General features: G+C 37.9%; 1 protein-coding gene across 2 annotated transcripts in view; it reads right to left on the minus strand.

The window, feature by feature from the left end:
• The window catches only part of LGR4 (leucine rich repeat containing G protein-coupled receptor 4), a 92,185-nt gene that overhangs the window by 30,408 nt on the left and 45,570 nt on the right, over positions 1-16,207 (minus strand). For both annotated transcript variants that reach the window (XM_081279379.1, XM_081279378.1), the window contains exon 2: positions 14,667-14,738. In XM_081279379.1, coding sequence (XP_081135505.1) covers positions 14,667-14,738 — 72 coding nt within the window. The remainder of the gene's footprint in view (positions 1-14,666; positions 14,739-16,207) is intronic.

Genomic DNA, 16,207 nt, shown 5'->3' on the forward strand with positions numbered 1-16,207 from the left:
CCTAAATAGTCACGTGACTCTGTTCCTCCTAGTTGTCAGAAAGACCAGTGTTAAAATGTTAGAGTCCAGCCAAAAAGAAATACTATAAACAGACTGAGGCTTTCCAGGATTCTTATCTTTTTGTCTCTAATAGTTTTTAATGTCTACAGGCTTTCCTTGAGGAGTTCAGCCTATTGTGCTGAGCTCATGAAAAAGAGTATTTTATAAAGTAAGAAAGGAAGTGGCAAAATGCAGAACACCTGATTATCTAAACTTGTCAACAAAAAAGACTGTTTAACCACATTAGCCAAAATATTTGCTTCCTTTCTCCAAATCTCTGTCCCCTTGTAAACCATGAGAAAACTAAAGTAACTTCAAAAAGCATTCTCTTTCTCTTCTACTTATCGTTAATATAAATGACAAAATGAGCTCTCTGCATGAGGCTTATCCTGAAATGCAAGCCAACTCTAATGCTCCACAAGAGGACACGCTACTTTGATTACTTTCTTACGAGGGTAAACATAACATGCTGGAGCCTTCGGACTTTATCTACCTAAGTTTACCAAACTGCTGTGTTTCATGAATAATAAACAGCAGTTTGGTAAGGGTTCTGCAGCTTCAGCAACTGCAACCTCCAGAGCCTTGTTAATATTTTGTTTTATGAGCCAGTACTTCTTATAGTAGACCATGGGGATGTTTCATGTCTAAAAGTTTGGATCCAGAAAAGAGTAAAGTGAATAAATAGCAGCATTAGGGACAAAGTCATAAAATCTTTGGAAGGGAAAAACACACACACACACACACACAAAATAACTATGAGCCCACAGTAGGTTACAGACACCATAAGGCACAGTAGGTACATAGACATTCTCTCATTCTAATCATCTCATGACAACAACCATGCTACCCAAGAGTCTAGGTGACTTAGCAAGAGTCACACAGGGGAAGAGTAGGAGAACCAGCACTCCAGTTCTTTTCTGGATGGTGACTGTCTGTCAACTTCCTCCTGAACTGAGATGCCTCTGGGGTGTCTCTAAGAGATTGGGAAATTAATTCCCAGAGAGAAGAGGTGGAGCAGAGTGAACTTGGGCAAGTTAATAGCCTTGTTTGAGTATCAATAGCCCTCACCCCACAGACCAAAACCAACAAAACACACCCATGCTTTAGGACCTTTGACCTGCAATTATGAAGAAATTCCCAACAGACCAACAGTGCCATCCTTCCCATTGCCAAAGACAACTGGTGCCAGGAGGGTGAGAACAAGATCGCTGATGTCCAGGCATAGCACCTCTCACTGGGACTCTGCTTAGGACTAGATTTTAAAGTATCAAATGCTAGAGCAACAACTTTCTCTCAGCATATGCTGGAAGGATTTTTTTTTTTTTTTAAGGAGAGGTAAGGAAGGAATTAAACATGGAAACACCAGTCTACATCAACAGTAGTATCTCAAGACACTTGGTACTCTGCACATGATCACGCAGAACTGAAACAACTCTAATGGGACTTCAGATGGTGACACAGTCTACTTTAACACAAATCCTTTTTACTCTGCTTGCTACAATAGTCCCAGAAGCAAAGAGGGCAATGATAGAGAAAGACCAGAGAAGGCAAGGGTGGAGGAAAGGGGAGTAGCAATCCACTAGATTATCACTGGCCCACTGGATTGGGAACCATGATAGGAAACGCGATACAAGCAGCTCTGGGCATAATGTCTGTATGAAACTGAACGTTTATTATTCATAAGAACTATGGATTCACATTAGGGGTTCCTTCTAGGGTAAGCTCTTTGAGGAGCAAGAATTTTTAATTATATGCTCAGGGAGTATAAGATATACACTACATGAAATGCTCTATGGGTCATCCCTCCTATTGTGAAAAAGCAGAAGCTGTGCTGGTTAAACACAGGACACTGGTCACTGGAGGATATGAGTGAGTAAGCCACATTTCAGAAGATAATCTGGGTCAGAGAGCTAATATCCTCATGAAATGAACACAACAGGGCCGTGATTTCTTCACCAGGGAGCGACTGAAAGAAGAGGCAAGGGTAAAACAGAGAATACACCACTAGTCTGAGAAATGTCTGAATTTGGTTGTTTTTTCTTTCTTTTTTCCTGGTCTGTTACATAAATTTCATTGAAGCCTTTTGGTTGGAATTCTAGCCAAGAATTAGGGGAGTGAGGAAGACAATATAAGTACTGACTAGATGTATGCACTGAGTTGGGAAAAAGCAGATGGGAGCTCAGTAGCTCCCAGCAGCTGTTGTAAGGAGACATGGGGAGGAGAGGCAAAGGCAGGCCACAGGAAGGCAGGAGACATGCCTTGCACACAAACAATAGAGAGCTTTACTGCTGACAACTTCCCTATCACATTATGGAGAGGCTGGCAGTAGGTTATACAGTTTCCCATCCACCCTGCGTTCTCACCTTCATTTTGCAGAGGTGACTACAAGATGGATTGGCATTGTGCTATTTTGTCAAATCCTGACTGAAAAGAACTCTGGGCACCGCCCTTCTCTCTAATCAACATTTATCTACCCCTCAGCAATGTCCTCTTCTCCTCCCTGGCTGTTTCTTTTTACACTTACTTTGAAGCCACGCACATGAAAGTATCATAGATCATACCCAAACACGTCTGGGCTGCCTCTTCTGTGATGCCATTAAATTCCCTCAAGTGGGTGGATCGCCACAGCGTCATGCTACCTGCAAAGCATAACAGGCACAACCACCAGCCCGTGACGATGCTTCCCTCAGAGAAGGCAGTTCCCAAACTGAACATGACAAGTAGGGCTACAGGAAAGCATTTAACAGGAGGTGAGTGACGTAATTTTGCTAAATATACTTTGAAATCATCAGGATCCAAAAATTTGATAACTGTTTTCAAGAGCAAAATGCATGACAACATGTACTTCTATTATAAATCCTAAGCCATATGCTAATTTACATGGGAAGGACTACTGTGTGCTCAGAACTATACCAAAAACAAAGACTTCAAGAGGTATACTGCTTCCCATTCAGAGTTATTTGTATTAATACAGATAATAAAAATATGAATGTTTGCCTAGCATTTGCATTTTCATTATCCTATTATATTGACCCTTAAAACAATCCTGTTGCCATAGCCTGGCAAGCTTATCATCATACATTCTTTGTGTGTACATCTGCATATGTGTGTGTGTGTGTGTGTATGTGTGTGTAAGTATGTGTGTTGGTTTGGGGTTTTCCTCTTGTTTTTTAACAGATAAGGAAAAAGAATATAGTTTCTCTATTCTAAGTGCTTACCCAAAGTTCTAATGTAAATCCTAGAAATAAAATAATGTAAGTCCTAGAAGTAGAACAACACTGTTTTGTGTTATTTTTTCTACCACTGATTTTAAGAGGCACAAAGAATGTGGTTATTTTCTTATGAATAAAGAAGGCCAAAAACTAAATAGCATCCATCCTAGTTCCCTTTGGACATTCTTCCTACTGGGGTGAAATCTCATCTGATACAGTAGATCAAAGTGGACCTGGATTAACTAGCAACATTTTGCTTTCTTACCCTATTTCTTTGCATACCAAGAAAACCTTTTCATCTCCATACAATTCTTAAGAAAGTATATGTGAAAACGAAATATGTTTTTAAAATATACATGTATTAACAAACCCTTATCAAGGAAATTTAATTCCAAGGTAGTCTTTCTTTGCAGAAAAGGGGGGAGATTATTTCATATATGTACCATATTATATATTTCTATTTAAATGCACAGAAACTAAAGTAATAATGCTAAACAAAAAAAAATATGTTCCTGCCAAAATTTGGTATACAGGCCATCTAGAACTCTTCTACATATTAAAGAGCCTTATTTAATTCAAAGAAATATAAAGTTCCACCTGTACTAACTGGTCTTTGTGTCTCCCACTTCCTGTTATGGTAGGCCATAGAAGACTTTATTTTAGAAGTGTATCAAAAAAAAAAAAAAAACAACCTGGCAATAGTTAAAATTCCTGAGCAAAGTCATCCTAACAATCTAATCATTTCCCTCTGGCAATAAGCACATGCAATATCCACCCATAGGAGGAAATGATATGTCACAGCTTTAAAACACTTTACAACTAACATCAACTAACAAATATTTATTGAGCTTCTACCATAGGCCAAGTGTCACAGGCATGAAAAAGGAAGTACTGAGCTTACCCAGGATATTTCTCATTCATTCATTCATTTTATGGTACTGGGGACTAAATCTAGGGGTATTCTGCCACATCTCCAGTAGCCCCCCAACCCCACTGCCCTTTCTTAAAAGTTTTATTTTCACAGTCTCACTAAGTTGCTGAGGCTGGCCTGGAATTTGCAATCCTCCTGCCACAGCCTCCAGATCCCTGGGATTAACAATGTGAGCCACCACACCCAGCTCCTTTCTCCTACATAACGACAATCCATTAATCATAAACTTCAATGGAATTTAGTTTTTATATAGGCTGATAAGGTTTCTTGCATCAATAAATTCAAAATGAAATTTGTCTTAACCCCTCCTTCCATTTCAAGTTAAAAAAATGTGACCATACAAAAATGTACTGTTACTCAAGGTCATATAGAACTGTGACAATAGGCATCGCCTTTAGAGAAAAGTCAATGAACTCAAGAAGCCAAGTCCACACTGGGGCACAAAATAACAAGGCAAACAATCCAGTGAGAAGGAATAAGGACTAAAGAGACTACAAGATGAATTTGGAAAAGAAAGACCAAAGAAGAGTGTATAAAATGGGTAAGCTGTGAACAGTATAAAGAAAATGTGGCACACAGGATTGGCCACCTACTAATCACTCATTCACACCTTTCTGGAAGACCTGAGTCTGTTCAAATATCCCTCCTCCTCATGACTCAGCTCCATGAATAAATACCAACTGGCTTTAAACAATCATGGTGGTCTCACTACAGTAACTGGTTTCTGGATAGACCTATGATCCTAGAGAAGTCTTCTGGGGATTTTGGGGAAAGATCAGAGTTTCCCCCTCAATGAGGAGACATGATTTTCTCTGAAATATGCATACAGCCTAAACTAGCTAACTCCCCTCTTCTTCTGGATACCATCCTGTCTGAAAACACTATGAGAAATGACACTAGACATGATACAGCACTTACTGGGGACAGCAGAAAAGGAAGAAGGAGAAAACTTGGGTTCTAGATAATGTGGCTAAGCCATTCCATGAATAAGCCCTAGAACAGTTCAACTACTTTGTTATGCAAGATGATACATTTCCTACTATTCAAGTCACTTTGAACTGCATTTTGTTACTTGAAGCTAAAACTTCCTTAATTATTTGCCTAACCAATAAACATTCTTTTCTTACCTAGCAATAGTACCTTAATTTCAGTACAGACAACAATGTTCCCACTCAATGGTCCTATTTCCCAGCATCCCCTGTTAATTATGCCATGTGACTGTTCTATCGATGAGATGTAAGCACAAGTAGTATATGGTACGTTCAAAATGGGTTCTTTAAAGCTAGCTGCTGGGAAATATTCCCTACCCCCCTTTCTTCCCTTCTTTATCTCTCTTATTGCTGAGAATTGGGTTTTGACAGCTACAGCTGCAATGGACAGTCATATAGTGATCTGGACATGGAAGCTCTACATAAAGAACTGCAGAGCAGAATATCAAAATCTACATCTCTGCTGGCTTTGTGACACACAATAGTAGTTCCTGGTCACCAAGCTGCAGATTTCATATATATATGCAAATAAAACAAAGCTTTGTGTGTTTAAGCCACTGTTATTTGGAATTTTCCACCATAAAGGGTCAAATCTAATCCTAATGAACGAATTTAGGAGAAGAGCACTTCAGCTGTTAACCAAAACTACACAATATGAATACAAAAAGACTAGTAGGTTAAAAATATTTGTAAAAGTGCTGTTTATAATTACAAAATAAACATCACTTCTTAGCCTTTTGGCTAAGATCAAGTGTATAATAATAAACAAATACTGATCAGTAAGAAATTGGTTATGTAAAACGTGAAGCATCCAAATGATAAAATACTACATATTCATTAAATGATGGTAAAACTTAGATCTATCAATATGGAAACATTATAATATGACAAACAAACCATAGTGGTATATGTGAGAAGATTCTATTTTTAAAATTTTACATGTACTCAAGACTGTCCAGAAGAATATTCAATAAAATGACATCCTTGGTTCTCTCTCAGTGGTGAGATAAGGGGTGTTACCCTTCTTCTCTTTTCCATATCTTTCTACATTCATATTTTTAAAACTAAGCATCCATTAACTTTATAATATTGAGAAATAAGCCAAGCTTTTATTAAGCACTTCTGCATTTTATCATTATTTTTTGAAAGCCAAGTGTGTCTGTGATACAAACATTTCTCGCACCATCTCCAACATGATTTTCTTTGAAATATGTATACAGCCTAAACTAATAAGTAGTAACAGAGGAAAATGATGAACAAACCCTAAACTATTGTGTAGAATAAGCACAGCCTGAGAAAGAATGGACAATATATGAAAAAAGTGACTTGACCTATTTCCTTGCTGGAAAACCTAATCATGCTAGTAGAAAATCAAGTACATTGTCATTAACTTATAACAACAATTATATTTAGCCAAAGAACAAATAATCAGCCTTGATTAAATAAATAATTGAACCAACAAACTGTGGTTTTATTTGCCTCTCTACACTTTCTGAATACCATGTCAAAAACTTTAACAGTGAACTGCTTGATTCTCCTGCTTGATTTGCCCTAGTCCCTTATTAAATTCTGATTTATCAAGCCTAAATTCTGAGTACATCACATCTTTCATTACCCTCCACTGTTGGGCTGAGCACTATAGGACAAAATTATGTATCCAGTTGGGTACCACTATTTACAATTTGTATTATCTAGTCTTTTAATGAAACTTAACTATTCTTCAACAAGTCTTTGTTCATTTCAGATTGACCCAATTTACAAACATTTTCCACAGCTGTGCACAGTCAATAGCGTCTAGTGGGCTTTCTTTCTGCCCAACATGTCTTCTTGTTTCTTTTGCTCTCTTAGGGGAATCATTTCTCCAGTCTGAATAGTTCTATTGAGGATGAATCCACAAACCAGGTTAGACCCCACAGCATCCTACAAAGAGTGGTCAAGGACAGGCAGAGGGGGCAAACTTGGCCAACATGAGTCTGACAAGGAGTTTTCTGCTAAAAGCAGGGAGGAATATATAAGGTATGAATTTGGGGTCTCAAGATGCAAAGATGTACTTGGTACTTCTAAATGTTATATTTCCTACTATGAGGAGACAAACTATTTGCAACAGAAGGGAATAAAGCAAAAAGACAATCAAAGTGGATACAATCAAAGCTAAGAAACGAAGAGCATGAGAAAACTCCCCTAACTTTTTAAAACCCTGAGATCCAGTATCATTTGAACTCAACTCCACCTCTGGACCTTATACTTCTATAAGAAATAAGAAATCCTCTATTATGCCTCAGCTGGGTTTCTGTCTCTTAAACTCAGTGAATTCCTAAAGCTTTCTCCACTCTCCAAATAACAGTCTTTAAATATCTGATTCTTGACAAATTTCTTCCCCTCACCAAGTTACTCACACAACCCTACTGAAATGATCCTAAAAAATATTTAAAGAAGTCAAGACCTTTTTTTCAATGCCTGGCCATAGGCATCTCTCTCCAGCATGTCACTTTAGATTCCTCAGTCCTCTGTGAAACAAAGCTCTTCTCCCAGAGCTCCTGGGGCAGAGTTCTGCCCTAGTTCTCCTCTGGCACTTGGTCTTCTTCCCACACCCTGATTCAAGTGCTTCCCAAGGAGTTGTCTTTGGCCTTCGTCCCTTTTCTTCTACCCTCTCTCCCTTGGCAAGCTTTGTCAATTTAATGTTTCCAGTAATCACCTCAAAATAAAAGACTCCCAAATCCATGCCCATGATACTTAATTCTATAATCTATTTTCATTAATCTCTCTTCTGGAGTCTACCCCTATATTTCCAGAAGTCCCTGCCCATATGGCACTCAAACTTAGCAAATCTACTTAAAACCACATTTAGTCTCTTCTTTTCTGGAAAAAAATTCCTCTTTCTGTATTGTCTCTAATCTTGTCAAGGCTTCACCAAACTCCTAGTGGTCTCTAAGTGTTACTGAGGTCACAATCCTATTTCCTATTTAGACAGGCTCTCAATCCTATTTCCGTATACCCTTTGGCATTCTTTCCTCCGCTCATTGCCTCTCATCTGCCCTAATTCAGACTCTCATAATTCTCCCTTGGACTACAGCTATTGGCTTCTTCATTTATCTGTTGGCCCTCTTTCAACGCCAAGCTCCTATGAAATTGCATTTATTGAAGGCCATATCTGATCAAGTTATCTCCTACCTCAAAAAACTTCAACCGTCGCTCAAGAGATTAAAGTCCATTATTCTGCCAAGAAAGGTCCTGAGTCTGGGCCCCAATTCCTTTTCCAGGTCTTTCCCATAGCTTGCTTTCAAAGACTCAACACAGCAAACCAAATCTAATATTTTGACTACCCAGACGGTCTCCCTGTCTTTGCTCATGCCCCTTTGCACATCTTTGCACATTTCCTTATGAATAACTCCTACCACCCCTCAAGGCTCTCCAGAAATGCCAACTCTTTGATGAGGTCTTCTTTAATCTTTCTTGCTAGAAGTAATTTCCCGTCTCCTTTGAACTCCCTTAGCTGGAATATACTGTTCTTCTCCCTTGAAGGCAAGAACCTCATTTAATTCGACACTGAATACAGTGCTTTACCTGACAGGTTTGTCAAATTAATGAATGGTCTAGTTAGACTTTCCTCAATCTCTACATGCACAGGAACACAGTCAGACCCAGGATGAACACCAGGCCCCATTATTAATGAACTCTGTGACTTTGGGCAAGCAATTTAACTTTAGTGAGGAAAAACTCGGGCTCTCCTCATCAGTAAAATGGGAATAAGGACAGCTTAAGGAGTTTTATGGGCTAAAACCAAACCAACAACAACAACAAAAAAAAATGTTTTAGGAGGGTCTATCCAGCACCCAATTAGTACAAGCTGCCTTCCCATTTCTCCCTTACTCTAATCTGAGAGCTCTCCAATGGCTCATTATAGGGAAATGAGTGAATCAGACAAGGAATATCTCTCCATGTCCTCACTATGCACATCCCAACAGCAAGGGCAGAGATATCCAAAACTGGGTCACCCTACCAGAGGGCTACAAAGTGAAAACAGAGAATGCTTCCAAAGAACACTTTTAACTGTCAAACATCACCAGGGCAACTGAGGAACTATTTTGCTTTTTCTGAGAAATTTATGAAATCAACAGGAGTTTATCTAGAAGGCTTCACCAAGGGAGTAAAGGTTAAGTGAGTCAAACTAGTTTGGATGCAAAGACAATTCCTTGGTGGTACAATATTAGAAGAGAACATTAGTCAGCTACTTCTCCATCTCTAAATTGACCCAGTAAGGCTATTTGACAATAATTAATTTTAAAATCATAAAACTTTATTTTCATAGTCTTTACCTGAACTAATGCTAAGAGTGAACATTGTTCAAATCTGGCAAAGAGAAATTACTTTAGGGTAAAATAGGTATAAGAGCAGCCAACATTTATTACGAGTTTATTATGTGCTTTATGTGCTAAAAACTTATCATAGTACTCAATTTAATGCTCACAAAGCTCCTATGAAATAGCCTTTATTATTATGGATTTACAAATGTGAACATGGAGGCTTTAGAGAAGTGAAAATCCTCTCTGTGGTCATATATCTTGTATTTGATTTTAAACCTCCCTGATCAAGACTGCGGATATAGCTCAACGGTAAAGCACTGGCCTGGCATAAGGCCCTGGGTTCAATCTCCAATATCAAAAAAACAAAAAACAACCTCCATGTTCAAATTATTTACGAGCTCCCTTTTGAACTGCTTAGAACTGTCCTGAAGATGATCCAAAATGAAAAGTAATCTTGACTCTGTGCTCAGAGACCCAAGTTTCACTTCAGCATTGTTAAGTCTTCCAAAGTCAAATTATGTTTTGAAACAAATGGAATTATCCCAGTCATAGAGTGTATTAAACAATAACTGACCGAGTGCCAAACTGACGATGGTTTCTACTGCTATTGCCACATCCCAGTAGTATCTACAGGGCTTTTCAGGACAGCCTAGGGAAAATTGGTTTGTATTCCTTCCTCTGTTTCTAACTAAATCATTTTTACAACTATATTTCAGGGACCCCTTTAAATGGGTCCCAAAGCCCTTAAAAGTCTAAAGGAGAGACCAAAACACTTGTGGTCGAAGCATATCATGCAACACATATTGCCAGTGCAAAATGAATATCTTCCAAAAAATCCTGGCTTTCCTTTCACATTACCATAAGAGATACCTATATTGACCTACTCCAATTCCTACCCTGAGGCAAAACCACCTCTCCTCCAAATGTTTCAAGAAGAAGAAAGATAGCCCTGTCTGTTATAATTAGTGAAAGTTCCCTTCCCTCATATGAAAATTTTTAAGGTCACAAAGCATTTATATATATATCATTCCATACCTTCTTTAAAGTAGTCCTGTGAGGAGACTCATTATAAAAACTAGTAAAGTGAGGTGCAAAAATCCAGAGACTTTCCCAAGACTTTAGAACTTTGCATGTATTGCATTTACAGCCAGAATCTATTGTTTTTATATTCCCAGGGAGATAAGGCAGGGTGGGGGGGGGAGGATCACTGGGTAATATTTGTGAGCTACAAAACTTTCAAAAATAAATGTGAAAATAAAACTGACAACAATATTATCTAATACATATCATATACATTGAAAAAGTTGGATGAAATATTTCCCTAAGAATAAATACACATCTTTAAAAATAAATGCACTTCTCTCAGAGCATTGTTCCAGCAAAATGAAATATCAGGCACATGAACTTAAAACAGTTCAGCTCTATCTTTGCAAAAGCAACTTTCCTCATGGTTATGAAAAAGGACTTCCGTGTACTAAAGCTCTATACACTTACTACTAACCACCATGTCTTCATAAAATTGAATTCTTTGGGCTCCAAACAGATTGGCTCTCTGTGTTCCCAGTCTCATCAAGTGGCATACAGTCATTCAAGGCAAAAATTCTAGTCTCATCCTATCAAATTAAATTCCTTTAGGTTAGAGTTTAAACTTTTCAGCTCCTTCATGATCTGCCTCATCTCCTGACACTTCTCTAGATTTGCCTGTCAGTCCTGCTCTAACAAGCCACTTAATATGTCCTTATACTTCCACCTCCATGCCTTTGCACATGCTAGAGCTCTTCCCAGGGCAGCCTTACCACCACACTCATCTGGCTAATTCCTATGTGTCTGCAAGACTCAGCGGAAGCTATTCTGGGAAGCCTTTCCCAAGTCCTACAGTCTCAAGTAAACATAGTGCTTTAGGCTTCTGCTTGCCCTGCAACACCTCCTCACCATGATGCACAAAGTGTTAGTTTCATCTTGCCCTTAACATTAGATCAAGGTTATCCAATAAAACTTTCTGCCATGATGGAAATTATCTGTATCTGTGCTAATATAGTAGCCACTAACCACAGGTTGCTATTGACCACTAGAAATATGGCTAGTTTGAGGCTGGGGAATGTGGCTTATTAGTAGAATGCTTGCCTAGAACAAGCAAGGCCCTAGGTTACATCCTCAGAACCAAAAAAAAAAAATAAAACAAACAAACAAAAAAACAGAAAACAAAACCTTGTAAAATGTGGCTGGTTCAACTAAGGAACTGTGAGTGTGTGTATGTGTATGTGTGTTTTAAACTAGAGATTTAACCTAGGGACCTTTTACCATTGAGCTACCTCCTGGACCTTTATAATTTTTTTTTGTATTTTTGAGAAAGGGTCTCACTAAGTTACTTAAGAGCTCGCTAAACTGCTCTTAAGGCCTTGAGGTTGGCTTTGAATTTGTGATCCTCCTGCCCTAGCCTCTCCAGTTGCTGGGATTACAGGCATGTACCAACATACCCAGCTTGGTAGAGGTATAATTTTATTTGATCTTAATTATCCTAAACCTAAATTTGAATAGTGATCTGTAGCCAGTGGCCATGGTATTGTACAATGCCACTCTAGGAAGGCTGTCAACTCTTCAGATAGGTATCATGGATACAGACACAAGCATAGTCCTATCACAAGACCTGCCAGAAAGTAGGATTCACTGTTTATTGAAAGTGTATGTGTGTATACACACACACACACACACACACACACACACAACACACATCTTATATACTGATAGAAGTGATTCCATCCCAAACACCAAGCATTCTAGGTCCCTATATACAATTTGGCCAAACTCAGTCACATTTTATAAAAAAAAAAAAAAACACCTCATTAACTAACATGGAAAAAAGCCCTCAGCAAATCACTCATTTTTCAGGGCATTCATCTTCACAATCACTCTTAAATGACTTCCAGATGACTTCTGGATGAAATGGTTATGCTGTTTATGAAATTTTACAATAGTCATAGCAGCAGCATCTGGGAAAGTCAAAATCAACTACACTGTTTTATAAAGAAAAAAACAGACTTCTACCATGTGTATATTAATATGGAAAATAAATTCTTTTGAATGCCTAAAGTTTTGCCAGAGTATTAAAAATTATTTTGGATTTTTAAAAAATATTACTCAGCTTTCCTAACTAAATTTATTTTGGAAATTCAATACCATATTTGGAGAAGGTGTACCAACTTGGCTTAATGGACTTTGTTACTGTGATAGGATAGAGAGAGAACATGACCTAGCTACAAAGAACTAGTAATCCAACTCAATTTGGTTCCAATTAAAAGTCTCGGTTGACAGAATTCATGAGGTTGACATATGCTTGGTCATTTGAGATCTTATGAAATCCAAGATGTGAACTTCACAATGCAGAGATTAGCCAGGTCTGACTCCATATCCAAGTCCCCACTGCAAATCCCTTAAAGGATAACCAGTAATCAAAGGTATCAACAAAGGTGGTCTGCACATAGTGAACCCCATCCAGAACAAGAGGAACTTCTCTATTCCCTGTCTGGTCCATCAAACATCCCACAGAGGTTGTACAATGGCTGAATAACCAATTGTTAGTGCCCTTTCACTACATAATTACTTCTGTAAAAAGAGACTAATCCTAAAGCCTAAAAATACATGTGAAATAGAATGGAAGAGAGAAAGCATCATAAAGCTTGATTAGGGGGTGAAAGTGGAGGCTTCAAATGACAGGTCACTCCTTTTTAACTTTATTCAAAAATTTAACCAAGAATAACATTATTACAAAGCAATTAATGTTCACTATAGAAGGCAAAAATACAAAATACACCTAATTCTATTGCCCAAAGATGGCATTTCATATATATTCCACTGTTTTTCTTAATGCATTTCTAAAATGATAAAATAAATATTAGCTAGCATTTACACAACATTCTGTATCATATACTGTCCTAAACAATTAATATACATTAATTCATTCTGTCTTCACCAGAATACTATAAGGGAGGGATTATTATTATCATCCACACCTTATAAACAAAGAAACTCCAAAGAGACAGCCTAAGTAATTTGACCCAGCTCACAAACCTGTAAGTGACAAATAATCTCTGTTCCAATTTTTCCTATGGAAGCATTACGTTCAACTAAGTAGTGTGGGAAGAAAAATTTCTCCTTAACTTTTTAAAATCCTTAACTGCTATTTCAATACTCTGTGAGAAACAGGGAGTACAATCTATGTATCTTATTTGGTTCCTATTCTCAGTTCTAAGGGAGAAGCCAAGATAAGACAGGAGACATTCACTAACTTGGATCTGATACTCAATAGCTGGACTGTATGATGCAATCTGAATATGAATTTAGATTCCTTCGGGGCTACATCTTTCTGATGTTCTTAGTACCAAACTGTCACCTTACTACCTCCATTAACTTGGTCTCTAAAACCTAATTAATTTGATCCAAGTCTGATTTTGTTTTTTCACCAGGATTCTTAAAGTCTAATACAAACTTTCCAACTTTTTTGAAAATCAGAAGTGTGTCTTTTGATTATTGACTTCAAAAACATGTTCAGAAAGCAACAAAATGGAGATTAGAACAAGCCAAATTTTTTTTCCATAATGAAAACTGTTAATCAAAAATGTGAAGTGCAACTGACAAGTTCAAAAACCTACTTAAAGGTATTCCCAGGGAGCTGGCCAATGTCCCATGCCTTCAACCCCGTCCCCAAAGGTCACCTGCAAATGACCAAGGGGCTCTATAATCAGTTTCCTGCTCTCTGCTCGCATGCTGTCAGAGCTGTCTGTTGCATCATGACCCTGAAACACCTTTTGTTATTTTTTATGGTTCTGTTACCCATACAGCAATGCCTTTGGCAGCAATGGTAATTATGCAGCAGCCTTGTTATCTCAGGATAACACTATAATTAACTTGTGTCACTGCAGCACTCGTGGTTATAATAATTGTAGCCAAAAAGGTCCTATAGAAATAGCAGTTTTTGGTTCTGGCTTTTAAAAATAACTTCAGTAATTATACTGCTTTAAAAAAAATCAAGTTTGTTTCCCCCTAGAAAAATATGATTTCCTTTGCAAAAAAAGCCCACTGAAACTAAGCTTGTGAATGTTCCCAACAGGAAATCTTAGTATCTCTGTAGTGAAAGCTCCCAAAGAGAATAGTGGTGAAAATATTCACAAACATTTCTCAAAGTAATACTTACAGCTCTTCTAGAAAAGGAAAGTTCTTAAATGCATCTTCTGGTAATTGTGTGATGTTGTTCATACTGATATCCCTGAAAAACATAAAGTTAAGAATATTGTTAACTAAGTGGTTAAATAATTTAACCCGATAGAAAACTAATTCCATGCTGAAATTTTGTAAAGAAGCAAAAGGGGAAGGGCATAGAAGAGGAATGGTCATAATTTGGCTTTAGAATGCAAAGCTCAGAAAAAAAAAACCAGAAAGTTAAGTCTTTTATTATAATTTATGTCTAAATTATAATTTAGAAAAATACGCAGATATTGGAATTTCCCTCTTCAAATGTCCTTAGAAAAAAATGTCTCAGACTATTAGTGAGCCAGTGTAGCTGTATCAAAGTATTGAACCTAATCAAAATAAGCAAATAGATACTGTAGGACTTGATCTAATAGATTTGCAGTCTTGGGTAGCTGCTGGGTTTACTGTGTCAAAGATAAAAAAGCACGTCCTAGCTGTCACCCAGTTACATTTTCTTTAAAACCTATAAAAGACCTCCAGGTAACAGTTGTAAGTACATTTCATTTTTAGCCTATGAACAGATGCAGGCTAAAGACAAGTGCATACATGATAGGTATGCAGTCCATTTCCAGTTTTCCCTCTGAGTGTCAGCAGAAAGGAGGCAACTCACTCAACAATATAACTTAACAATTAACTAGTTCAAACAGCCAAAACATATTTTATTAACCATCCCTCTCCTCCCTAGCAGCTGCTTTTGAATTGACTTTCTCTTGCATATGCCACTTCCTATCAAGACCATGAAAGACAGGTTAAAGGAGTCTCAAAAGGGAAGATCCCAGAATGTACTGGGTCAGCTAAGCAGCCTTCTTTGGCTTCTGCTGTATCTTATTTGGGGTCCGTCCTGTGGCTGAGCCCTCAGGCCCCAATATTATTTTGCATAAATCACCATGAAAGTTCACATGTACAATGTTTCCATTACTAGATTATATGAACTGATAAAAGGAGGCAGAAGTCAGCTAACAACAGTAACACATTTATTTTCATCAATTCGGTCAGGTAAAATCATTCTTCTCTTTTTTCTTTCTTCCTTTTTGTACCTGGGATTGAACCCAGTGGCACTTAACCATATCCCCAACCCATTTTTTATATTTTATTTTGAGACAAGGTCTCACTAAGTTGCTGAGGCTGGCTCCGAACTTGTGATCCTCCTGCGATCAGCCTCCTGAACCGCTGGGATTTCAGGCGTGCGCCACCGTGCCTAGCAGGTAAAATCTTTTTGAGAAGGAAAAAGCTTCAGTACTTCAACAGATGAGTAATTTAGAAGTGGAATGTGGTTTCCCTTCTTATATCCTTTCCCAAAGCAGGTCTGGAAAACTTCTTCGCTTGGTAATAACAGGAACAAAATCAGCAGGAGCAGCAGGCAGTAACATGGAGCAAATCCTCCAAGATAAGACTGCACAAAAAAACTCACTTTACCAATGGGGAAACTGAGGCTCACTGCAGTAAAATAACCTCCCCACACCCATTCAACAAGTGATATAACAG

This window comes from Spermophilus citellus, assembly GCF_964194105.1.
Source record: "Spermophilus citellus genome assembly, chromosome: 2".
NCBI classification, from domain to species: domain Eukaryota; kingdom Metazoa; phylum Chordata; class Mammalia; order Rodentia; family Sciuridae; genus Spermophilus; species Spermophilus citellus.